General features: G+C 47.7%; 1 protein-coding gene across 2 annotated transcripts in view; it reads right to left on the bottom strand.

Annotated features, from left to right (window-relative positions):
* The window catches only part of Arfgap3 (ARF GTPase activating protein 3), a 36,270-nt gene that overhangs the window by 9,550 nt on the left and 750 nt on the right, over nucleotides 1-25,970 (bottom strand). The window contains exons 2-11 of one of the 2 annotated variants that reach the window (XM_090328852.1): nucleotides 20,960-21,078; nucleotides 16,517-16,589; nucleotides 14,533-14,664; nucleotides 12,986-13,069; nucleotides 10,590-10,677; nucleotides 7,386-7,445; nucleotides 6,876-6,922; nucleotides 6,146-6,285; nucleotides 2,608-2,736; nucleotides 171-293 (exon numbers count right to left, since the gene is read on the bottom strand). In XM_090328852.1, coding sequence (XP_090184978.1) covers nucleotides 171-293; nucleotides 2,608-2,736; nucleotides 6,146-6,285; nucleotides 6,876-6,922; nucleotides 7,386-7,445; nucleotides 10,590-10,677; nucleotides 12,986-13,069; nucleotides 14,533-14,664; nucleotides 16,517-16,589; nucleotides 20,960-21,078 — 995 coding nt within the window. Of the gene's footprint in view, nucleotides 1-170; nucleotides 294-2,607; nucleotides 2,740-6,145; nucleotides 6,286-6,875; nucleotides 6,923-7,385; nucleotides 7,446-10,589; nucleotides 10,678-12,985; nucleotides 13,070-14,532; nucleotides 14,665-16,516; nucleotides 16,590-20,959; nucleotides 21,079-25,970 lie in introns of both variants that reach the window. The other variant, XM_090328851.1, reaches the window with a different exon arrangement.

Below are 25,970 nucleotides of genomic sequence, written 5' to 3' on the forward strand. Positions count from 1 at the left end.
ACTAACGTCCTAACTAGGTTTTGGCTGACATATGACTGTGTCTATTTCTGCTAACTTCCTAACTAGGTTTTGGCTGACAGGACTGTGTGTCTATTTCTACAGTATGTAATTAGAAGACTGCGTGGCCTCCAGGCAGCAGTAGGCTCTGGCGGGCGGGGTTCACACAGTACCTGGAGCTCGAGGTAAAGTACGACTCGTCACTGTCCTCGTGGTACTTCTTTCTTGGTTTCGCCAGGGTGGGAGACTCCTGCTCTATGATCTGCATATCCGAAGTCACGGAGTGTGAAACCCCACTTGAGAAAAACAATACAATAAGAAAAGTTACACGTACACATAGTTCACAAAGACTTTGGTCTTTTTTATTTTGTTGACATCATACTTGCTAGGCAGGTGCTCTACTACTTGAATTGTGCCCCTATCTCTTTCTACTTTTATTTTTATCCAGGCCAGCCTGGACTATGATCCTCCCATTTACTCTCCATGCACAGCTGAGATGACAGAGATGTACTACCTTGCCAAATTACTAGTTGAGATGGAGTCTTGCTAACTTTTTCATTGTGGTCTTGGGTCCTGGGTGCTGTCTCTGAGCTATGCTGCTCAAGCCTAGCACTCTACCACTTTGAGCCACAGCGTTACTTCCAGTTTTCTGGTGGTTAATTGGCGATAAGGGTCTTGAGGACTTTTTTTTTTTTTGCCAGTCCTGGGCTTGAGCTCAGGGCCTGAGCACTGTCCCTGGATTTTCTCAAGGCTAGGGCTCTAGCACTTGAGCCACAGCACCACTTCTGGCTTTTTGCTACATATGTGGTACCAAGGAATCGAACCCAGGTCTTCGTGCATGCTAGGCAAGCACTCTACCACTAGGCCAAACTCCCGCCCCTCTTGAGGACTTTTGTACTCAGGGTTGGCTTTGAACCTCGATTCTCAGATCTCAGCTAGTAGCTAGGATTATAAGACATGAGCCACTGGTGCCCACTTCTTGCTTTTTTTTTTTTTTTTTTTTTTTGCCAGTCCTGGGCTTAAGCTCAGGGCCTGAGCACTGTCCTTGGATTTTTCTCAAGGCTAGAGCTCTACCACTTGAGCCTTAGCACCACTTCCAGCTTTTTCTAAGTATGTGGTACCAAGGAATCGAACCCGGGTCTTCGTGCATGCTAGGCAGGCACTCTACCACCAGGCCAAACTCCCGGCCAGTTTTTGCTTTTTTGTACCACCTGCCTGGGATTACAAGCGTGAGCTACCACATTCAGCTAATTTTGCTGCTGTTGTTGGTATGGGGCTTAAACTCAGGGCCTAGGCACTATCCCTGAGCTTTTTCTCAAGGATAGTGTTCTATCACTTTGAGGCACAGTGCCACTTCCAGTTTTCTAGGGATTAATTGTAGGTAAGAGTCTCTTGGAGGGCTGGGAATGTGGTTTAGTAGTGGCAGAGTGCTTGCCTAGCATGCATAAAGCCCTGGGTTCCTCAGTACCATATACACAGAAAAGCTGGAAGGGGTGCTGTGGCTCAAGGGGTAGAGTACTAGCCTTCAGAAAAGAAGCTCAGGGATAGATAGTGCCCAGGCCCTGAGTTCAAGCCCCAGGACCTGGGGGCGGGGGGAGTCTCATAGACTTTCTTGCCCCAGTGGACTTTGAACTATGATTCTCAGATCTCAGCCTCTTGAGTACCTAGGATTATAGGCATAAGCAACCAGTGCCTGGTTTTCTGTTATTTTATCTTTATAAATGAAAGACTGTTTTAAAGCTATACTCTGAACAAAGATAAATTTATCAGCAGGGTTAAAAATTTGAGCAACAAGATGGGTGTGGTGGCTTATGCCTATAATCCTAGCTATTCAGGAGGCTGAGATCTGAGGATTGAGGTTCAAAGCCAGCCTGGGCACTAAAGTTGGTGATACTCTTTTTTTTTTTTGCCGGTCTTGGGGCTTGAACTCAGGGCTTGAGCAGTGTCCATGGGCTTTCTCAAGGCTAGAGAGCTCTAACCTTTGAGCCAGTTCATTTTTTCTTCCAGTTCATTTTTTCTTTCCTATGTATGTGGCACCAAGGAATTGAACCCAGCTCTCCGTGCATGCTAAGGCAAGCACTCTACCACTCTCGGCCAATTCCTGGCCAAGACTCTTATTTCCAATTAACCACTAGAAAATCAGAAGTGGCGCTGTGGTTCAAGGGTAGAACACTAGCCTTGAGCTGAAGAGCTCAGGGACAGTGCCCAGGCCTAGAGTTCAAGCCCTACAACCGCGCCCCCCCCCCCAAAAAAAAAGAGGGTCATCAAAAGTGTGTGTGTGTGTGTGTGTGTGTGTGTGTGTGTGTGTGTGTAAGCTCTGACATGAAATTTCTGTGGGGGATGCTCCAAAGACTCTGGTCACACACACTGGATGTGCTTGTAGCATTGCCAGGCACAGGCTCCTAGAAGTTGTCCCCCATTCCCTCATCTCAGACCTAGTTAGTGGTCTGTCATGCACCATTCCAGAGAGGGGAAAGTAATTGGTAAGGGAATGGAACCTAGGCCACCCACCAAAACTGAGTGAGCGAACCTCTCGCCTGGTAGAGGCACACTCAGCACTCCGTGCCTGCATTACACTTGGCTCTGGAGAGGGGAAGCAGCTGCACTTACCCCCTGCAGGCCCCGAAGCCCATGCCAAGTCGCTCCGCCTCTGCCTGGTTTCGACCGCTTATACCGGGCTTTGCATCTTTCTTCATGTGAAGCTCGAGGTCCTTATAGGCTAATCGCAAGGAAGACACACTGCTAGGAGGAACAAAATCTCCTTAAGCTGTGCAGAGTCAAACCATGGGTCTTTCCACAACTTTCCACAATTACTGGTTAAGAAGGCAAGCTGGTGTGTGTGTGTGTGTTGGTCCTAGAGCCTTAACTCAGGTCACGTGTACTGTCCCTGAGCTTTTTCACTTAAGCCTCATGCTCTATTACTTAAGCCACACCACTACCTCCAGCTTTTATGCGGTTACCTAAAGATAAGAGTCTCATGGATTTTCCTCCTGGGGCTGGCTTAGAACCATGATCCTAAGTTCTCAAGCTTCTGAGTAGCTAGGATGACAGGTGTGAGCCACTGACCTCCCACCATTTAAAAAAAGATGTATCTTTTCAATAGATGCTAAGGAAACTGAAATGACTTACAGCCTGTTCTTCGAGGCTGCTGTGAGCTTTCACTGTCTGATAGTCTAATGTCTGCTTCAACACAGGAGCGTTAGATGCTGACTGCAGCCCCATGACCTAGCAGACGAGGCCCCATGCCGCCACGGTGCTGTGATTTAGGATGAATACACTCATACAGCCTCAGTGGATGGAGCCAGTCCTGTACCAACCTCTGCGTATCAAACCCCTGGAAGGCAGTGTATCCAAGGCATCAAAAGACACAGAAATGGGGCTGAGGGCATGGCTCACGTGGGACAGTGGCTGCACAGCAAGTGTAAGCCCTGAGTTCGATCCCCAGGACCACCAAGAAGTAAAAACAGCCTTGACAGAAGATAAATCAACTGGTCCTTTCTCTTAATTTTCTAAAAATGCAACAAACACTGAATTTTTTCACAAAGAAAACAGGGTCTCCTCTATTGACAATAACAGCAGTATTACAGCCTAACTGGAAGCTGCGAGAGAATTTCAGTGTCTTTCACAAGGGATAAACCTACCTCATAAGGGTTTGTAACTATCATCCATTTCACAAAATCATGAAAAATGTCATGGATTCCTCATTAGAGAGACATTGAAAATGTCTGCAGGAGCACAAATGTGTGTTTTCCTTGGAGTGACAACAGGATATCTTCTGGGGAAACAAGTGAGCCTGTTCTTACTTTCCTGCTTTTGTTTTTGTTTTGTTTTTTGGTCATGGGGCTTAAACTCTGGGCAGTGTGTGTCCCTGAGCTCTTCAGCTCAAGGGTATGGTGGTAGCCTGACCCTTGAGCCCCAGGGAAGTTTTTCTTGTAGTTAAATGGAGATGAGTCTCACAGACTTTAGTGCCCGGCTGGCTTTGAGCAGTGATCCTTAGATCTCAGCCTCCTTGAGTAGCTAGGATTACAGGCGTGAGCCACCACACTACAGCCCTTCTTTTCCTGTTAACTGACACAAACAGGATTTCTCCATCTGCATCTCTGCTCTTGTGGTGTATTATACAACACTGAAGAAAGACATCAGGGAAGGTGGCGTGGCTTCCAGTGTGAGGAAACTGCTGATGCAGCCTCCTCCTCACCTTAGGAAGAGAGCTGTCCTAGCTGGTCCACCCCACATCCCTCCAGTTGTGGGGAGGCAGTATGGATCCTGGACAGACCACCCTGCGACCCTCAAGTTCCTCTCAAACTTCTGACTTTACACCTGCCAGAAACAGAAGTGTGTCAGAGCCCACGCCCAAGCAGCTGACCTGCCCTTTGCCTGGGTAAGAAAAGAGTGAGACCATGGCAACACCATGTGCACGGCTCAGTGCTGCCCCCTGTGTCCTGAAGAAGAAATAACCACCTACTACCCACATCAGTGCCGGCTTGCCCTGCAGCCAGGGCAAATGTAACAAGTGCTGCCCACTGAGCCCCTGCTACCTGCTGCTAGAGGCACAGCAATAATCATTAACTGAGCTGTGCCTTCAAACCAACCCCGGAAAGTAGCTGCATTTATTTTCATAAGGAGTACATAAAATTCAAGATAAAGCAGATAAAATATGCATGAAAAAAAGAAAAAAGCAAAAACAAAAAAAGTCACTGTTGGCAGGGGTGTCCTCTCCCTCCCGTTGGCATGGACCAGCCTATTCTGGACCCTCAATACAGCTCGGGAGTATGTGCCAGTCCTGAGGCTTCAATTTATGATCTGGTGATGTCCCTTAGCTTCTTTTGCTCAAGTTGACAGCTTCACTTCTGGCTTCCTTTTTTATTTTTTGGCCAGTCCAGAGGCTTGAACTCAGGGCTTGGACACTGTCCTTGAAGCCAGGGATCGACCAGTGTATGTGGTACTGAGATATCAAACCTGGGTCCTTGTGTATGCGCTCGACCACAAAGTTACACTGTAGGCCTCCACTTCTGGCTTTTTGGTATTTAATTAGACATGGAAGTCTCACGGCCTTTCCTGCCTGAAGGCTTGGAACTGCAATCCTTTGATTTTAGCCTCATGAGTAGGGAGGATTGCAAGCACGAGCACCAGTACCTGCTCATTTCTCCAGGGCACACACTGAGGCATGGCACTGTTTTACTGTTATTCTAGTGTTGGGGATAGAAATGGGCGTGGTGAGGGCTAAGTATTTGTCCTGACAACAAGCTGCAACCCAATGTTAGGTTTGACTTTCTGAAGGACTGTCAGGGTTTTCCTTCCTTCCTTCCTTCCTTCCTTCCTTCCTTCCTTCCTTCCTTCATTCCTTCCTCCTCCTCTTCCTCCTCTTCTTCTCCCCCCCCCCCCCCGACTCTGTTCTGGGTTTTGAACTCAGGGGCTTGAACTCAGGCTTGGACACTGTCCCTGAGCCTTTCTGTGCTCAGGGCTAGTGTTCTACCACTTGAGCCTCACACAGCACCACTCCCAGCTTTTTCTGGGTAGTTTATTGGAGGTAAGTTTCATGGTCATTTCTTTTCTTTTGTCCATCATGGGACTTGAACTCTGGGCCTGGGCATTGTCCCTAAGCTCTTCAGATCAAGGCTACCACCCTACCCCTAGAGCCACATTGTCACTTCTCGCTTTCTGGTGGTTAATTGGAAATAAGAGTCTTACAGACTTTGTAGCGCCTGGGCTGGCTTTGAACTGGGATCCTCAGATTTCAGCGCTTCCTGAGTAGCTAGGATTATAGGGAGTGAGCCACCACACCCATCTTCTCACGGTCTTTCTGACCATGCTAACTTTGAAGCTCAGATGCTCAGATCTCAGCCTCGTGAGTAGCTAGGTTGAGCCACCAGTGCCAGCTTGCCCTGTCTTTTGGTCTTGTGGGTTGGATCTGCGTCTTTGTAGGCCACCCACGATGGGCAGCTTTTGTCCACTCTGGCCCTCACAGCTCCCGCCAGCATCGCAGCTACTTCCTCAGCCACCAGCGCCCTCCCTCCTGACTCCAAACCAGTGCCCTAGGCTCTTCACATGAGGACACTGCCTCGCTCTGCATGTATTCCTGTGGAAGTGTACAGAAATCAAGTCTAGGGCTGCAGAATGAGTTGTGCTCTAGTGGAGCTGAACTTACACAGATTCCTCCTTTGATGTGGCCTTGGCCTGGTCCTCTTGCTCCTTCAGCTTGTCCACAGCCTGGGCTTGCTTCTCAATCTCGGTAAAGCTGCTATTCGCCAGTTTCTGGGCTCCTAGGCTTCCTTTTTTGGCCCCAAGCTGGGACATGTAAGAGCACTTAACACCCCTGACAACCCTTGAAACTACAGGGAACATAAATGCCCTCCCCATGACACTGACATTTGTCCCCTGCTTCGTCCTAGGCTATGAGTCTGGCACTGCCAGCACCCATGTTACACGGGCCATCGCAGCTCATGCCAGTTAAGTAGGCTAGCCAGGGCCACACAGCAGGGGAAACCACTGCTCAAAGTCTGGCACCGGCCCCTGGTCCCCAGGAACAGCACTGCACTGCATCCCTGCAACAGAACCGGCCTGTTCTCCACCCAGCGCCCCTCCCGACCCCTCCACCCTGGGAGCTGTGCTCACACACAGCAGGGGAACTCCCAGGTCTCCCTTCTTCGCTTTTCTTCTTTTCGTATTTTGTTATGGACATGGGGAATGTCAACTATACATTCTAGAAAATTTCTGGGCAACAGCCACTTCAGTGGGTAAAATACAGCTGTCCAAGCCACACTTATTATACTTCTCTTAATTTATACAATTAAACATCAAAGATAACCCTCACAGGACCAAGTGGCTATCTAGCTCTGAGCAGACCCAGTGCTTGTTACAAGTTCCATGGTACTCACTCCTCGTTTGGCTGGATTGGGTTTCTTCTTTATGATCGATGAAACTTCTGCCAAAAGGAGAAACTGAAGTCAGACCAGCAGAGGGCAAGCACCATCCTTCTCTCTACTGACTTCCAGATGCTAGCTGTGTGCACAACAGTGGCTGCTTTGCAAAGCAGCACAGTGTAGCATGTACGGATCTCAAAGTACAGTTTCTGGATAATGACAAATGATAATGACATCATAAAACCACAAAGAGAAGCAAATGCAAGCCTGTGGCTGCATAATGAGGCTGGGGCGTTGAGTTGCTTATCTCAGGTGCCTGGATAAAAGGACACTAGTCAGCAGCAGCACCAGTGGCTTGGGGACTGCCCAGGACAGGAGTCCCAGCCCTGAGACTGGCGCTTGTGCGTGCACTTGCGCATGTGCACACACGCACGCACGCACGCACGCACAAAAGCTGAGATACCAAGACAGAATGCAGACTCTTCTGCTGCGGGTCGGGTCAGACAGTGATGCTCAGCACTTTACCTGGAGCAGCCTTCCCCGGGGTACTGAGGCCTTCCACACTCGGTCCTTGTTCTGGTCTACCTGAAAATGCAAAACACCAGCACTAATGCAGAAAACACACACCCCAAGTCTGCTGTGGAGAGCGACGACTCAGCTGCCCATTCAGACCCGGGGTCTCACCCATTTCACTTCATCAGCGATCACCTTTCTTTCTAGCTCCATATTCTACTTATTATTGTTGTGGTGGTGATGGACTCCTCCCTTTCACACACACAATTTTATTTTATTTTGAGACGGGGCCTCAACATGAAGCACAGGCTGACTTTGAGTTTGTGATCCTCTGGTTACAGCTTCCCAGGTGCTGGGATGACAGGCATATGCTCTGCCCAGCTGAAAAACACAGTTGGCAACTGTAGTAACCTGAATGTATCCAGAGCATTAGAGCATATATCACTAACTACCTTCTCTAGATCCTATTCCCTAGTCACCACAAGTGTGTTCTAAAATACGGGGGCTAGAAATGTGGCTTACTGGTAGATTGCTTGTCTAGCATACAGGAAGCCCTGGTTTCAATTCCTCAGTACCACATAAACAACAACAACAAAAAATACAATACAATACAATAAACAGAACCTTTTTTTTTTCCTGGTATGAGATCAGGATTCAAACTCTTGATCTGCAGCTTTCACTTTCAGCTGATACTCTATTCCTGAGCCATTTTTTTTTAAACCAGTGGTTTTTAAAGAATAAAAGGGTTAGCAATCTCTTCAACAGATGCTCTTTAGAGTTCCAGCTTGTTCTTAGGGAATGTTTTAAACACTGCCCCCTCCCATATCAACACTTGGAAATACTATACCACCAGGTGTATGGATGCTGAGAGGCCAAGTTACGGTTGACAAGGAATGCGTCCTGTTTATAGTCCACCTAAAACACTACCCTGGTTAGGAAGCAGAGCAAGGCTCCATTTCAAAGACATCTGCTATTTTAATGTTTACTTTTAAAATGGCTAAGTTGGAGGCCTGGTGTGTAGCCTAGTGGTGGAGTGCTTGCCTAGCATGCATGAAGCCCTAGGTTCAATTCCTCAGTATCACATACACAAAAGCTGGAAGTGGTGCTGTGGCTCAAGTGGTAGAGCAGTAGCCTTGAGAAAGCTCAAGGACAGTGGGACAGTGCCCAGGTCCTAAAGTCAAGCCAATAATCCTGTAATCCTAGCTACTCAGAAGGCTAAAATCTGAGGATGATGGTTTAAAGCCAACCCAAGATGGCTCACTTCCAATTAATCACCGAAAAGCTGAAAGTACAGCTATGTGACTCAAGTGGCAGAGCACCAATCTTGAACAGACAAGATCAGGGACAGCACCCATGTCCTGAGTTCAAGCCCCAGGACTGGAACACACACACACACACAGACACACACAGACACACACAGACACACAGACACACACACACACACACACACACACACACACACACACACACACACAACATGCATCTCTCCATTCCTTTTCCTTCTTTCCTGAAAATCTTTGTTTTCAAAGATGGCTTGCTCTCATTAAGAGGACTGTAACATTGAAGCCTTTTGCTGGTTAAATGAAGATAAGACACTCTCAAATTTGTCTGCCCTGGCTGGCCTCCAAAGTCAATTCTTGTCATCCAGAGTAGCTAGGTTTGGAGGCAAAACATTATGTTTGTTGTTGTCGTCAGTTGTGGGCCTAGGCTTTGTCCCTGAACTTTTCAGCTCAAGGCTACCACCCTACCCCTTGAGCCACAGCACCATTTCTCGTTTTCTGGTGGTTAATTAGAGATAAGAGTCTCACAGATTTTAGTGCCTGGGTTGACTCTGAACCATGATCCTCAGATCTCAGCCTCCTGAGTAGCTAGGATTACAGTAGTGAGCCTCTGTGCCCAGCTATAGTTTTGTTCTTAACCTTCTGGCTAAACAAAAGATGTCCAATGTTAACACAGAAAGAGCTGCTTGTACACATCACTAAAGTGATGTTTAACATGCCAGCAATTGAGATAAATCACTAGGTGTCAAGTACTTACATAATTATTTTAAATTTGAAGTCTTGCTTTCTAGTTGTTAAAGTAACACACACTCAGGCTATGAATGTGGCCTAGTGGTAGAGTGCTTCCCTAGCATGCATGAAGCCCAGTGTTTGATTCCTCAGTACCACATACACGGAAAAAGCCAAAAGTGGCGTTGTGGCTCAAGGAGTAGGGCTGTAGCCTTGAGCTAAAGAGTTCAGAGACAGCACTCAGTCAGAGTTCAAGTCCCATGACTGACAAAAAAAAAGTAACACACACTCATGATAAAATCCAGATGTATCGAGCAGAAATAAGAAATAGAATCCTCAGTTATCTTACTCTGTGTTGCTACCAATTTGGAGTGTGCCTTCTAGAATGTCAATGTTTTTTCTTTTTTTCAGATTTTTTTTTTGCCAGTCCCCTGGCTTGAACTCAGGGCCTGAGCACTGTCCTTTGGCTTTCTCAATGCTAGAGCTCTACCACTTGAGCTACAGCTCCATTTCCAGCTTTTTCTATGTATACGATACCGAGGAATTAAACCTGGGTCTTCATGCATTCTAGGTAAGCACTCTACTCTACTACTAGGCCAATCTCTAGGCCCCTTTTTATTCTTTTTTTTGGTTGGTTGTGGAGCTTGGACTCTGGATCTGGGTGCTGTCCCTGAGCTCATCAGTTTAAGGCTACTGCCCTACCCCTTGAGTCTCAGCCCCACTTCCCATTTTCTAGTGGTTCATTGGAAATAAGAGACTCATGATGTTTAGTGCCCAGGCTGGCTCTGAACCTCAATCCTCAGATCTCAGCCTCCTGAGTAGCTAGGATTACAGGCATGAGCCACAACACCCAGTGTTTTTATTCTTTTTAAATTACAAATAGGATCTCATATGCCATGTTTAGTCATCTTTACAATCTATGCTAGATATTTCTTCCCACTAACACAAAGAAGTTGGTATTTAATTTTTTGTGTATGTGTAGTCTTACATGAATTCCTATGCTCAAGAAGCTCTACTACTTGACAACTACTTCCACTTCTGGCTTCTTATTGGTTATCCAGAAATAAAGAGTGTGTTGGATTTGTCTGTCTGGGTAGGAATCCAAGCAGAGATCCTCTGATCTCAGCCTCCTGGCAGCTATGGGCTGGCTCCATTTGTGAGAGTCTCACAGCATGCCACAGAACTGCAGAGCTGTGTCATGAGTTACCTTCATTATTCTCTGCTTTGGTTTCCACAGCCCGTGGTGTTAAAGGAAATGGCTCTGGCTGTGCTGACACCTGCATGTCACCACTCACCTGCAGACAAAGCAAGAAGACCATCATCAAAACATATCAGGGGCTGGGTAGAGCGATCAAGAACACCGTGGAGCCAGGAGTTTGGCCTAGTGGTTAAAGTGCTTGCCTAGTATGCATGAAGACCCGGGTTCGATTCCTCGGTACCACATACATAGAAAAAAAAGAACACTGTGGTTCCTGAACAACTGAGGCAAAAAGTTAGTGAGTTCTCACTCCATCAAAGACACTGTAGGTGGCAATTCATACCTGTAATCCCAACTCAGAGGGAGGGAGGTAGGAGGATTATGGTGCAGGCTGGCTGGGGAAAAAGTGTGAGACTTTGAAAAATAACTAAGAACAAAAGGGCTGAGGTTTGGAACAAGACCCTGAGTTACAAAATATCTAATATCACCAAAATTAAAAAAAAAAAGAAAAAAAGAAAATCAGTATGCAAGGGGGAGTATAGCATGATGTAAATAGCCGTTGGTGGTGGTCATGGGGTTTGAACTCAGAACCTGGGCACGGTCCCTGAGTTTTATTACTCAAGGCTAGTCTTCCACCACTTTGAGTCACAGCGTCACTTCTGGCATTTAGGTGGTTAATTGGAGATAAGAGTCTCACAGGGACTTTTCTGCTTGGGCTGGCTTCAAACCACAGTCCTTAGATCTCAGCCTTCTGAGTAGCTAGGATTACAGTTGAGAGCCAGCAGCGCCCAGCACCAGTCCACAATTTTAATTCAGAACACTTCTCAGCTACTGAGCATGATAGTCTCTATCTACTGTTGTGTTAAGCAACAGTGATGTAGCCCAGGAGAACACCTCATCATTTTCTGCCTTTTTTATGTTTCCTGTTTAGTTTTTGAGACAGGATCTCATTAGGTAGCACAGGCTAGTCTCAAACTCATAGTCCTTTGCCTTTGCCTCTCAAATGCTGAGGTTAGGGGCCACCATGCATGGCTTCTAGTAACTATTGATGGTTTTCAATGATAAACACGTATTGTATTATAGTAGCAAAAAAAAAAAATACATGGAGATTTAGAAGTTTCTTTGGTTTGGATCTTAAATGTCCTTAAAGGCCCCTGTGTCAGGCATGGTTCCCAGCCCCAGCCCTGGCAGGTTAAAGGGTGGGGTCTACCAACAGGTCTTGGGACAGCTGTGAAAAGCCATTGGAGGGATTATGGGTTGAGCAGGGAGGGAGGGGAGGCAGCATTTCCACCATCCACCGCCATGTGCTATGATGTAGGCTGAAAATAAGGGCCAGGTGGCCATGGGCCAGAATCTCCAACCCCGAAAGCTAGAATAAATCTTTTCTCCATCTAGGGTTCTGCCCAGAGGTCACGTGGGGCTTTGCATGCCTTCCCTCAGCAAGGTGATTTGGGCAAACACACAGAAGTTCTGTGGATTATCCAATCCAAAGTCAGCACACTGCCATCCACCTGCAGCACTGCTGAAAGCGTCTCCTGTCTGGGCCTATCACTCCACAGTGGTTCTCCACATGGTCTGTGTGCCCAGACAACGGGGGAATTGGGATTCAACACCCAGCTCTGACCCATAAGCGTGCTGTGTCAGTTTCCCACAGCTGAGACATGGGTGCATTCCAGCCAATAGCACACAGGCGCAAGCAGCGGCCGGTGTGCAGAATGGGCCTTGCCTGCCTGGACAATGTTCTTCCCCAGGGCTGACAGATCTAGAACCCCAGATGGGAGCCGTTAAGTGAAGCCGGGCAGCCCACTTCTACACGCTTCATGAGATTAGTTCTACCTTGTGCAAGGAATACTTCAGGCTTGTTTGTCACAGAAACTTAGCTTGAATCTTTCCAAAAAGTTCTGGGTTTTAAGTTTAAAAAATTTTGCTTTTGGTACTGGGACTCCACACAAGGTAGGTAAATGCTCTAGCGCTTCAGCTATGCCCTCAGCTCTATCTTCATGGAAATATTTTATTTTTTCAGACCCGGGCTTGAACTCTGGGCCTGGGCCCTGTCCCTGAGCTCTTCAGCTCAAGGCTAACACTACCACTTGAGCCACAGTGCCATTTCCAGCTTTTTCTGTGTATGTGGTACTAAGGAATAGAACCTAGGACTTCATGCATGTCAGGCGATCACGCTACCACTAGGCCAAACTCCGGGCCCTCATTTCTGGCTTTTTGCTGGTTGGTTGGTTGGCTGGAGATGAAGAGTCTCATACACTTTTCTGCCTATGTCTCACACTGTGATCCTCTGTTCTCAGCTTCCTGAGTAGCTATATTACTGGCATGAGCATTGGCATTAATGTACACTTCTCCTAACTTTCAGAATAAGCCCACTTTCAAAGCACAGGAAGCATGAGACATACCTCAGGAGACACATGAGAGGCAAAGAAGTCTTCCTCCTTCGGTGGTGGGGACGAAGGCGGGACCACGCAGCTATCAAGCCACAGCTGGAACAGAAACCAAGAGAGGCTTCACACAGGTCTGTGAGGGCGAGGGATCTCCACTCCCTGTAAATTGCCCCTGAAGTCTGGCACTTCCCAGCACTACACTGCCAGCAGGTGCCCAGGCACCTCTACCAAGGTCTGCCCAGGGACTGAGACCCTTCCCTACCTAAGGACAGGCCCGAGTTATAGGCAGCCCTCAAGGGCTCTGCCTTCTACCCATGGATTAGCCTACTTGCTGAGTGTGCTTGTGATGTCACATGGGCATCTATGGGCTTCTTAAGTTCATTTTCAGACCTGAGCCCCGTGAGGAGGAGGTTCCTGCCAAGTTGTGCAAGGCCCACTCTGCCTCTGAGCTTCCGTTTTCTACATTCTTTGTGTTCAAACAGGTGGTTTTTCTGCTGTCCATTTGGTGCCATGATGCCACAAAGCGGTATTGTTGGTGATGATTTCATGATTTACAAGGACTCAGTCCTAGCTCCTGAGAGCCTTGCCTGAATGTCTGCCTGCCTGCCTGCAGAGGAGCTGGGCCATCCCCCTTGGGGTAAAGGCACTGTGTTTGGCATTGGCTTCCACCCCTAAGGGGAGCTCAATGTTTACCATCATGTGTGTGGGTACATCAGATTTGGGCTGGGTATTGGCTCACACTTGTCATCCCTTGCTACTCAGGAGGCTAAGATTTGAGGATTGTGGTTCAAAACAGCCCAGCAGGAAAGTTCATAAGACTAAACACCAGAAAACCGGGCCAGGCACAGTGGCTCATGCCTGTAATCCTGTAATCCTAGCACCTCAGGAGGCTAAGATCTGAGGATCAAGGTTCAAGCCAGCCTGGGCACTAAAGACCATGAGACTCTTATCTTCAATTAACCACTAGAAAACTGGAAATTAGGCTGTGGCTCAATGGGTAGGGCAGTAGCTTTAAGGTGAAGAGCTCAGAGACAGTGCCCAGGCCCAGAGTTCATGCCCTACAACTGACAAAACAAAACAAAACAAACAAACAAACAAAACACTAGAAAATTGGAAGTAGAACTGTAGCTTAAAGTAGTAGCATGCTAACCTTGAGCAAAAAAGCTAAGGGACAGCACCAAGGCACTGAGTTAAAGCCTGTGGCTGACAAAAAATGTTTAAAAATAGTTTGATTTCTTGCTTATTCTTTCACAGTGCTGGGGGTGGGATCTGGTGCCTGCATGGATACCAAGCAACCACCTGGCACCTTCACTAAGCATCTTTAAACAGCTGGCAAAGAGGCTGTGAATGGCTATGTTCATGAGAATGTGTCCTGAGGTTGGAAGGAGCCTCACTTCCCTCTCCCAGGCACGAAGCCTCAGTACTGGCTTGGTCAGGGTACACACTAAAAACTTACAGAGCCCAGGTAGCCCAGTACGGAGCAGCAACTGCAACTGCACCACATTCCTCCCCTAACCAAGCCACGTGTTGCCATCGAAGGGACCCGAGGCCCCAGGACTCACGTCGGTGCCATGCTTCCGGGTGGCCTGGGAGGCCAGGGACTTCACTCTCTCCCGGTACAGCTGAGCACTGCGGCTGTTGTACTTGGCGTTGGTGTCGTTGGTGGTGCAGCCATGTTGATGGAAAAAGGAAGACTAGAGAGGAAACGTGCAAATCAATAAACACACAGGATGCTGCACACCTGGACTGGAAATGCTGTTTCACAGATCGGGGTTTCAAAAATACCTTTTCTTCATGTCCTGATCCTGGAGCTTGAACTCAGGGCCTAGACACTGTTCCTGAGCTTCTAGTGCTCTAACGAGTTGAGACACAGCGCTACTTGTGGCTTTTCTTAGTAGAGTATTGGAGATAGGGGTCTCACAGACTTTCCTGCTCAGGCTGATGTCTAACCAGGATCTGCAGATCTCAGCCTCCCGAGCAGACAGGATTATAGGTATCAATCACCAGTGCCCAGCAAATGGAAATAAATTTTCTAAAAAAAATCCCCCCAAAACCTTAATAAAACAAAAGTCAGAAGCCATTGGCTCATGCCTGTAAGCCTAGCTAACTTAGGAAGCTGAGATCTGAGGATTATCCTTAGAAGCCAGCTTGGCTTCTGTGAGATTCTTATTTCCAATTAGCCACCAAAAAGTCAATGTGGAAATATGGTTCAAGTGGTCAAGCACCAGCTTGGAATATAAAAGCTCAAGGCCAGTGTCCACACTGTGAGTTCAAGCCCTAGGACAAGTAAGCATGTGTGCAAGCACACAACACTAAAAAGTGCTAAAATCAAACTTTCAGTGTAAAACAGAAATATCCTCCCTAAAAGTAACTGGACTATAAAGGTAGATAAGAGACCCGTGCTCGACCTTCTGTTTTCTCAAGGCTAGAGCTTTACCACTTGAGCCACAGCATTACTTCTGGTGTTTTTTTCTATGTATTTGGTGCCGAGGAATCAAACCTAGGGCTTCGTGCATGCTAGACAAGCACTCTACCACTAGGCCAAACCCCCAGCCCCCAAATCAGATTTTTTTGACAAGTTGGTCAGAAGCCTTGCTAACCTTTACTTAGTTTGGTGCTATTTCCTTATGAGCAGAGTTAACACAGCAGAAAGCAGAAAGGGGGATATCTGAACATATGGAAGAAAATTGCTTGTCCCCCTTCCTGACGAGGCATACAGACATGAGTCACAGAGCCTTTTTTTTTTTTTTGGTGGATCATGGGGCTTGAACTCGGCCTGGGTGCTGTTCCTGAGCTCTTCAGCTCAAGGTTACTGCCTTACCCTTAAGCCAAGCCCCACTTCCCATTTTCTAGAAGTTACTTGGTGATAAGAGTCTCAGGTCCTTTTGTGCCCAGGCTGGCTTTGAACTTTGATCCTTAGATCTCAGCCTCCTGAGGTGCTAGGATTACAGGCATGAGGCACTGCACTGGCCAGAGCCAATGTCTTAATAATCCATGCTTCTGGAATCCTGTACAGTGACCTGATATTGATATAATCCATTCAGGATTCTTGGTTCATCAAACTTCTAAATGATTATTTTCATAGAAAAAATGGTAAGCTTCTAAGTTAATATTTAATATTAATTGTGTTTTTAAATATGTAGACATAATGAATTAAACATTAATTTAAATACACACTTATTTGGCTGTAAGCAGGAAGTCATCCTGACACTGTACACTTGGGCTCGTCCACATCCTCTGCTCTGCTCTGATCTTGGCAACTTAACTCTGTGTGCTGCTCCGGCTCTCCCACAGGCAGGGTCTGCTGGCTTCCCGTGCCCAACACCCTGCTTGGCACTTGGTACTTACCAGGTGTTCCACGGTTTCTGAACCATTTACTCAGGTGTGGCTCTAAGAACAGGGCCATGCGCCTAGCCATGGGCCCCAAGAACATTGGGCTGATGGGGGTAAGGGGAAGATGAGGAGGAGAAGGAAAGGAAAGGAGAAGGTTGAGGGGGGTGGAGGGGGAAGAGGAGGTGGAGGTGGGAGGAGTCTGAGAGGACTTACTGCATTGGCATTCCCGCCCACTTGCATGCACCGCAGCTGGAACCAGGACCAGTTAGAATCCAGCTCTGTAGATCTAGACAGAGAGACAGTCCTAAATGCCAGCCCTCTCTTCCCCCATGGAGACCACTGAGGACGTCTGAAAACAACTTCTTGGGCTTTGGGGTGCTAAAGGGCTCAGTGTTAACGGGAATAGGAGGGCTTCTGGGTGGCCCTCCTGTCCTTCCTGGAAGCCAAGTCCTAGCCAATGGGCTGATGTCCTCGGCACTGTCCTGGGGTAGCGCCTGAGCCATGCTGATTCCTAAGAAATGTAACAGCTTTACCAAACTGTGGTGGGGAGAAGGGCAGGGAAGAGAGGGGGTCACTACTGCTCTTGAGCAATGCTCAAACCAGGCTGCTGGATATATTCTCTCCCTCCCTCCCTCCCTCCCTCCCTCCCTCCCTCCCTCCCTCCCTCCTCTCTCTCTCTCTCTCTCTCTCTCTCTCTCTCTCTCTCTCTCTCTCTCTCTCTCTCTCCTCCTGGTACCTAGGAATCGAACCCAGGGCTTCATACATGCACGGAAAGCACTTTACCACTAGGCCACACTCCCAGCCCATTCTTTTTCTTTTTGAACCAGGATCACTCCAGGTAGCCCAGGTTAATCTTGAACTAATAGTCCTCCATGTGCAGGGATTACAGGCTGTACCTCTACATTCAGCTTATTTTGTAATGGTTTTAAAAATCAGTTAAAAATGCCTGAGGGGCCGGGAGTTTGGCCTAGTGGTTAAAGTGTTTGCCTAGCATGCATGAAGACCCGGGTTCCATTCCCCGGTACCACATACATAGAAAAAAGCCCGAAGTGGTGCTGTGGCTCAAGTGATAGAGCTCTAGCCTTGAGAAAGTCCAAGGACAGTGCTCAGGCCCTGAGCTCAAGCCCAGGTCTGGCAAAAAAAAAAAAAAAAAAAAAAATGTCTGAGGTCAAAAGCATAGCCTAGTGGTAGAGGGCTCCCATAGCATGCATGAAGCCCTGCGTTCGATTCCTCACTACCACATACATAGGAAAAGCTTGAAGTAGCGCTGTGGATCAAGTGGCAGAGTGTTACCTTGAGCAAAAAGTGTCCAAGGACAGTGCCCAGTCCCTGAGTTCAAGCCCCAGGACTTGCAAAAAATGCCTAAATGTGACTCAAGAGGCAGAGCACCAGCCCTAAGAAAGAATACTGAGGGAGACTGGGAGGCCCAGAGTTCAAGGCCCAGTACTACCAGAGAGAGAGAGAGAGAGAGAGAGAGAGAGAGAGAGAGGGAGAGGGAGAGGGAGAGGGAGAGGGAGAGGGAGAGGGAGAGGGAGAGGGAGAGGGAGAGGGAGAGGGAGAGGGAGAGGGAGATTAGTCCCTCTCACCCTCCAATGAAAGCTCACACTGAGCCCTTTCCACCCTGGACTTTTTCTTGCCCACATCCTAGATTGCTGCCCTCTGGTTATGTAGAGATACGTCATTGTTGTTTTTGAATCATTTATAAGCATGTGATTCATAGTTATATTTGTCTGACTTTTTTTAAAAGGTTAGCAGTTAGCCCTGCACTGGTCTGAACAGATCCTGCTGTGCAGCACAGAAGACCTGTCCTTCCCACAGTGAGAGACACCCCAAATGACCCCATTTCCTGCAAGTGCCACACAGGGCCATGCTAAAGGAGGGCTCCGCAGTGGAAGAGGACACCATTCAGCTATGCATTGTCTCAAGTCCAGTGATCCTCTGCCCTGGGTGAGGTATGGTCCAGGTGATAACAGCTAATCACCTGTCTGGAGGGAAAAGTCCACACATGCACACACACACACACACACACGTGCACACACACACACACACGCGCGCGCGCGCGCGTGCGCGCACACACATGCACACACACATGCAATCTGAGCCAGGCACTAGTGGCTCACATCTGTGACCCTAGCACTCAGGAGGCTGGGATATGAGGATCACAGTTGGAAGCCAGTCTGCCCAGAATAGTCTGTGAGACTCTTATCTCCACTTAAGCACCAAAAAAAAGTGTGGTTCAAGTGGTAGAGTATCAGCTTTAAGTGACAAAGCTAAAGAACACACAGAGGTAGAGCTCAGGGACAATGCCCAGGCCCAAGGGTAGGGTGGTAGCCTTGAGCTGAAGAGCTCAGGGACAGTGCGCAGGCCCAGAGTTCTAGCCCTATGACCACCACCACCAAAACCGTGTAGAGATGGAAGGTGGAGTGAATGTATTTAACAACACTGGACTGCATAATTAACAAAGGCCAGGATGGCAAATTCTATGTGTGTTTCACCACAATAGAAAAAAAATGGGATGAAAAAATGAAATTGCCTTGGCAACTCCACCCATTCACATTTAAAGAGACAGGAAAGGAGATTACAGTGAAAACATTCTGGGAACAAGAGCTAAGACAAGAGCAGAAAGGAGAAAATGACAGTAACTCTGCAGCAAAGAAGACTCATTTTGGGGGGCAGGGGCTGAGCTGGGGTTTGTTGGAATGAAGAGCCACACACTTGTTAGACAGGTGCTCTTACCACTCGAGTCCCATCCCACAAGCTTTTTTTTTTTTTTTGCCAGTCCTGGGTTTGAGCTCAGGGCCTGAGCACTGCCCTGGGCTTTCTCAAGGCTAGAGCTCTACCACTTGAGCCTCAGCACCACTTCCGGCTTTTTTCCATGTATGTGGTACCGAGGAATTGAACCCGAGTCTTCATGCATGCTAGGCAAGCACTTGAACCACTAGGCCAAACTCCCGGCCCCGAGCTTTTTTTTTTTTTTGAATTTGGCCTGGGCACTGTCCTTGAGCTCTTCAGCTCAAGGCTACCACCCTTGAGCCACGCCCCACTTCCTGTTTTCTAGAGGTTTATTGGAGATAAGAGTCTCAGGTTCTTTTGTGCCTGGGCTGGCTCTGAACCTTGATCCTCAGATCTCGGGTAGGATTACAGGCGTGAGCCATTGCGCCCAGCCTTACTATGTTATTTTTCATGTAGAGTCTCATGTCCAGGGCTGGCCTTAGACCATGATGCTCCAATACCAACAGCTCCCCCACTGCTGGGGTGACAGCACATATTACCATGCCTGGCTTACTGATTGAGATGGAGGGTCTCACTAACATGTTAGCCTGATTAGCTTGGATTCACAACCTTCCTCTCTGCCTCCCAAGTATTCAGGATGGCAGGCATGAGCCACTGTACCCACTTCCTCTTTTCTTAATAATTACCCACAGAATTACATGGCTATAAATATTTAGTATATATTTATCTTTACAGATAAAGCATCTTTAAATTATCAAAATATAAAACTGTGAGCCGGGCATGATGGCTCATGCCTGTAATCCTAGCTACTCAGGAGACTGAGATCTGAGGATTGTGGCTCAAAGCCAGCCTAGGCACAGGAGTCTGTGAGACCCTTATCTCCAATTAACGATCAGAAAACTGGAAGTAGTGCTGTAGCTCAGGGGGTCGGGTAGACTTGAGCTGAAGAGCTCAGGGACAGCGCTCAGGCCCAGAGTTCAAGTCCCAGGACCAAAAAAACAAAACAAATGAACAAAAAAAAAACCCATGTGCTATAATGATCATTATTATACAGTTTTTACACAGTATTACAAATGTCTCATTATAATTGATTTTTATCACATAGACACAAGTGCTCTTTGACCGTAATCCCATTATGTCGATAGTCCCCAAGTCATAATATAATTTCTAATAGCCTGCCTCACCGATTCCTTCCCTGGAACAAACACAGTGGCAGGAAACTGATGCACAGAAGGCAGCATGGCCACAGGGAGGGCTGAACCGGCTGCTCCACGGATGGGGAAGGGGCCTGTTGAGGGCCGAGGCAGCTGGTCTGGCCTAGCCAGCTTCCCAGCCTTACACTGGACTGGAATCCTTTGGTTCCTTCTATTTCCACTCTATTCCCAACAGATGGGAATTTTCTACTGCCCACAGGAGGGCATCTTTCTGCAATGCCCACCAAGGCCCCTTACAGGCTGTGACCAAGAGCCAAAGCAGCTCCTCACATAACAGAGGAGAACCCTCCCAGCACCAATACGGAAATGCCACACACAGTCCAGAGGACTCCCTCACTCCCTCCCTCACTCAGGCTTTGCCCTTGGAGCATCCTTGGTAGCTGGAGGGCTGACACACGCATACGACTCCTGCAAGGCACAGGGCCTGCTCATCTGTGCCTCCCTCCCCACCTGACCTGCTTATACGGCTGGCCTTAGAAGATGAGAAGGGGAAGGGGAAAGGGTGCAACCCCAAAGGCTCCACATCTCCTGCCTTCACAACACAGTTGTATCTTGTGAGATCTCTGCACACAGAACCCAAGAGAAATCATTCAATTCCCTGAAGAGGTTACATGTCAAATCACACAGTGTGAGCAAGGGCGATGGTGAGCTAGAGGAAGTCCCGCCCACCTGCATTCCCCAGTCCCGCACCCAAAGGGAAGTCACCTACCGAATAAAGCTCAGGTGCACACCAAGGGACCGGTGAGACCCCGAGCAGTCAATGCACAGAAACACTCCATAGGTTATGCTGGCCCAGCTGGGGTTTTTGGCACCACAATCAAAGCACACCTGTAAGAAAAATGTGAGATTTGGTTGGTTGGTCATAATTTTATATTAGCAGATGAGTCATCAGATAAGCTGCAGGCACAACTAGCTTGGAGGCTACAAAGCCTGAACATCAGAAACTGGTTGCTAGAAAATCTCTAAGCCACTGAGTGCTGGTAGCTCACGCCCATCCAGAATCCTAGCTACTCAGGAGGCTGAGTTCTGAGGATCATGGTTAAAGGCCAGTTCAAAGCTAGCCAGCTTGCCCGGCACCAAAGTACCGGAGGCTCTTATGTCCAATTAACCACTAGAAAATCGGAAGTGGCACTGTTGCTCAAGGGGTAGGGTGGTAGCCTTGAGTTGAAGAGTTTAAGGACAGCACTCAGGCCCAGAGTTCAAGCCCCACGACCCTCAACCACAACTGACAAAAAAGAAAATGAAAAGAAAAGAAAAAGAAAATCTCTCAGCCACTGGGATCTAGTGGCTCACACTTGTAATCCTAGCTCTTCAGGAGACTGAGATCTGAGGACTGCGGATCAAGGTCAGCTCTGGAATGAAAGTTCAGCCCCTCGTCCTAATTAACCACCAGGAAACCAGAAGTAGCATTGTGGCTCAAAGTGGTAGAGTGATAGCCTTGAGCTGAAATGATTAGGGACAGCACCCAGGCCCTGAGTTCAAGTCCCATGACCACCACCACCAAAAAGAAAATCTCTCACCCAGGTTGTATAAAACTCTCAAATCTCAATTTGATATTTATATACACTATATAAAATACATTAAATATGTTACTGATTTCGTTAGGTTTGCACTGTGCTATGACTTCTCTCTCGGGACACACTGGGGCAGGACCAGCCAGCCGCTCCTGATTCTGCCCCTACCTGGGAACAGACATTCTGTCCTGATCACTGCTCTGAGATCCAAGTCTGGGACAGGTACTTCGGTATGCAGCAGTAGGTAGCTTGTACCAAGAAACACCATGCACTGCTGTCCTCCTGTCACTTAGAGAACTCTTACCCGGCTCAGAGCAAGGAAAAAGCCCCTGCCTGCTACAGGCCCTGAGAACTCCTGGAGTGGGATGTCTTTTCCTGTTGCCTTTTTCTTTTTCTATTAGAATGGAGGCAGCACAGGCCCAATGAGAAAAAAGTCAATCAGTGTCTGCTGGATGGATATGGGTTTTATTCTTTATCTCTCATTGATCCTGGAAAACAGTGTTTACTCTTTATAAACTCTCAGTAAACAACATGCAGTACTCATGGTCTCACCAATCATCTTTAGCCCCATAAGACTGAGAATGAGTCAAGAGTCTAACACACGACAAAAAGTATTTAACATAGTTATCTGTCAAGCATTAATTATTTATGGGTAATTAAAGTCAAACAATATGTAGCATTTCAACAAATAGAAAAAAATTATCTTTAATTTTTTCCTGATAAAAATGCACATAGCAAGATGCCAGTGGCTCTCTGCATACCGAAGTACCTGTCCCAGACTTGGATCTCAGAGCAGTGATCAGGACAGAAAGTCTGTTCCCAGGCAGAGAGGATCTCCTTAACAGAGCCTGGGCTGTGGGTAAAGCTTTCCTGTTTCATCTTGAAATTCTTGCTAGCATTTCCATTCTGTACAGTTCACAGAACATGTAGCTAGCCTCTTCGTCCCGTTCTGGAGAGATCACTGAATTAGTTAAGCATCACACCTGTGGAGGGGTAAAATAGGAGCTAGGTCCTGTGCAACTGGGCCCTCTCCCCCACCCCACACCTATCTGTCACCTCATCGCCACTCTGCAGCAGAAAACACGGGCACATAGCCCACCAGCCTGTGCTGGAGGCACAGGTAAGCATACATGCCCGGTAAATACATACCCTGTCTATCAGCACACATACCCTGTGCTTTGTACTAGGTTAGCACATTGTAGGTGCTAAAAAAAAGTAGGCACATGATACCAACCAAAGAGTCTACAAACCAGAAACCTGATCTTAGCTCTTTTTTTCCACTCAAGAACAGCATTACTTCTGGCATTCCCCCCCCCCCCCCCATCCTGGGGCTTGAACTCTGGGCCTGGGTGTAGCCCCTGGGCATCTTTGTTTAGGGCTAGCACTCTGCCACTTGAGCCACAGGACTACTTCTGGCTTTTTCTGTGATTAACTGAAGAGTCTCAATGACTTTCCTTCTGGGGTTGGTTTCAAACTGTGATCCCCAAAGCTCAGCCTTCTGAGTAGCTAGGATTACAGGTGTGAGCCACTTTTTTTTTTTTTTGCCGGCTGGGGCTCTTCCACTCAAAGCTCCCTACTCCTTGAGCCACAGTGCCACTTCCAGTTTTCTGGTGGTTAAATGGAGATAGAGTCTCACAGACTTTAGTGCCCAAGCTGGCTTTGAACCTCGATCCTCAGATCTCAGCCTCCTGAGTAGCTAGGATGACAGGCGTGAGCCACCATGCCGGCCTTCCTTTCTTCCTTTTCTCTTTCTTCTTCTTTCTTTCTTTCTTTCTTTCTTTCTTCCTTCCTTCCTTCCTTCCTTCCTTCCTTCCTTCCTTCCCTACCTCCGTCGCTGCCTCCTCCCTCTCTCTCTTCCTTCCTTCCTTCCTCAGTCCTAGGGCTTGAACTCAGGGCATGGGCACTGTCCTTGAGCTTTCTCAAGACTAGTGCTCTAACACTTGAGCCACAGCACCACTTCCAGCTTTTTTTCCCTCCATGTCTGGTACTGAGGAATCAAACCCAGGGCTTCACACATGCTAGGCAAGCACTCTACCACCAGGCCACATCCATCTGGCCCCTAACACTTTTTGACCTAAGTAACTTAGCCTCTTTTCTTTTTCTTTTTCGTTTTTTGTGGATCACAGGGCTTGAACTCTGGGTCTGGTGCAGTCTCTGAGCTCTTCAGCTCAAGGCTACTACTGCCCTACCCTTGAGCCACAGCACCACTTCCCCTTTTCTAGTTATTAATTGAAGATAATCTCACAGTCTTCAGTGCCTTGGCTGGCTTTGAACCTCTCTCCTCAGATCTAAGCCTCCTGAGTAGCTAGGATTACAGGTGTGAGCCACTGCTCCCAGCTCTTAGCACCTTTTCATACTACTTTTTTTTTTAATGCAAAAACAACAATTTTGGTGCTTGTTGTTGCCCAAGCTTACAGACCATTAAACTCCTTTCCATCTTTGCCCTGATAATGGTTTCAAGCCAGTGATCAAGAAGTAGTGATCAAATTCCTGGGAAATGCTATCAGGAGGTGTTTTTGAACCTTGATTTAAAATTATATTGCATGGAGCTGGGAATGTGGCTTAGTGGTAGAATGCTTGCCTAGCATGCATGAAGCCCGTTCAATTCATCAGAACCACATAAATAGAAAAAGCTGTGGCTCAAATGGTAGAGTGCTAACCTTGAGCAAAAGAAGCTCAGGGAGAGGCCGGGAGTTTGGCCTAGTGGTTAAAGTGCTTGCCTAGCATGCATGAAGACCCAGGTTCGATTCCTCGGTACCACGTACATAGAAAAAAGCCAGAAGTGGTGCTGAGGCTCAAGTGGTAGAGCTCTAGCCTTGAGAAAGTCCAAGGACAGTGCTCAGGCCCTGAGCTCAAGCCCAGGACTGGCAAAAAAAAAAAAGAAGCTCAAGGAGAGTGCCCAGGCCCTGAGTTCAAGCCCCAGGACTGGCAAAAATAAAATAAAAGCCTATCACAGATTATGAAACACCCAGCTCTGTTCTTCATAATGAAAACAGTATCTGACATTTGTAGGCAGAGTTCTTGGACCATCTCCCTTGATTCTCACAATAGTCCCTTGAGTTAAATCCAGTTCACATGCCAAATTTCAGACGATTAAATTAGGTAGAATTAATCTGCTTCAGGATGATGTTGCTAGAAAGTGGCAGAGTTGGGAGTAATTATTTTTTTAAGTCTTTTTTTCTTTCCTTTTTTATTCTTCTTTCTTTCTTTCTTTTTTAACCCTGGGCAGGGAATTTGGCCTGGTGGTACAGTGCTTACCTAGCATGCATGAAGACTCGGGTTGATTCCTCCGTACCACATACATGGAAAAGGCCAGAAACGGTGCTGTGGCTCACAAGTGGTAAAGCTCTTGAGAAGCCCAAGGACAGTGCTCAGGCCCTGAGTTTAAGGCCAGGACTGACAAAAACCCAAAACTAACAAACCAAAACCAAAAACCCTCCAAAGTGTCTCTTGGTATAATGATACCGACTTATTTAAAAAGAACAACTAAGCCAGGAACCTATAATCCTAACCACTCAGGAAGCTGAGAACTGAGGATCATGGTTCAAAGCCAGTCCTGGCAATAAAGAATCAGATATTCTTATTTTCAAATACACACACACACACACACACACACACACACACACACACACACACACTCCAGAAATGGAGCTGTGGCTCAAAGGATAGAAGGACAGCTTGAAGGGGCAGAGCCCAGGCCTAATTCAAGCCCCAGAGCCTGGTCACACACAGGCACTAAGGGAAAGCTATCCTCTCATGAGTTTAATCAAATAACATGTGTTGAACTTAAACAAAATATGTGTTGATCTAAGATAAAGTCCCCACCCGCTAACGGCAGATCTCATTACACAAAGTCCTATAAGCCGATCCACCTGAACTTCAAAATGTAGGAAACGGCAAAGAACGGGCACCGAAGAACTTTCTGGAGACATCCCCTGAAACTTCCCGAGGCCGTGGGAACCGCTCTCAGGCCCCTCCAGGGCTCCCTGGCGGACGGGGTGGGGAGGGCCGGGTCGGGAGCGTCCACGGTGACAGCCTTTGCCCGCAAACCTCGGGTTCCACGCCACGTGGCCACCCTTAGCATCATCATCACACCGAGTTGTAAAAGTACGTTCCGGGACGGGTGAGTCACTCATTCGGGAGGCAGGGAAACTGAGGCTGCCACAAGGCACCGAGGGAACCGAGGGAACCGACCAGGCTCTGGCA

The sequence above is a fragment of the Megascapheus bottae genome, chromosome 2, assembly GCF_031878675.1.
Source record: "Megascapheus bottae isolate mThoBot1 chromosome 2, mThoBot2.hap1, whole genome shotgun sequence".
Taxonomy (NCBI): Eukaryota; Metazoa; Chordata; class Mammalia; order Rodentia; family Geomyidae; genus Megascapheus; species Megascapheus bottae.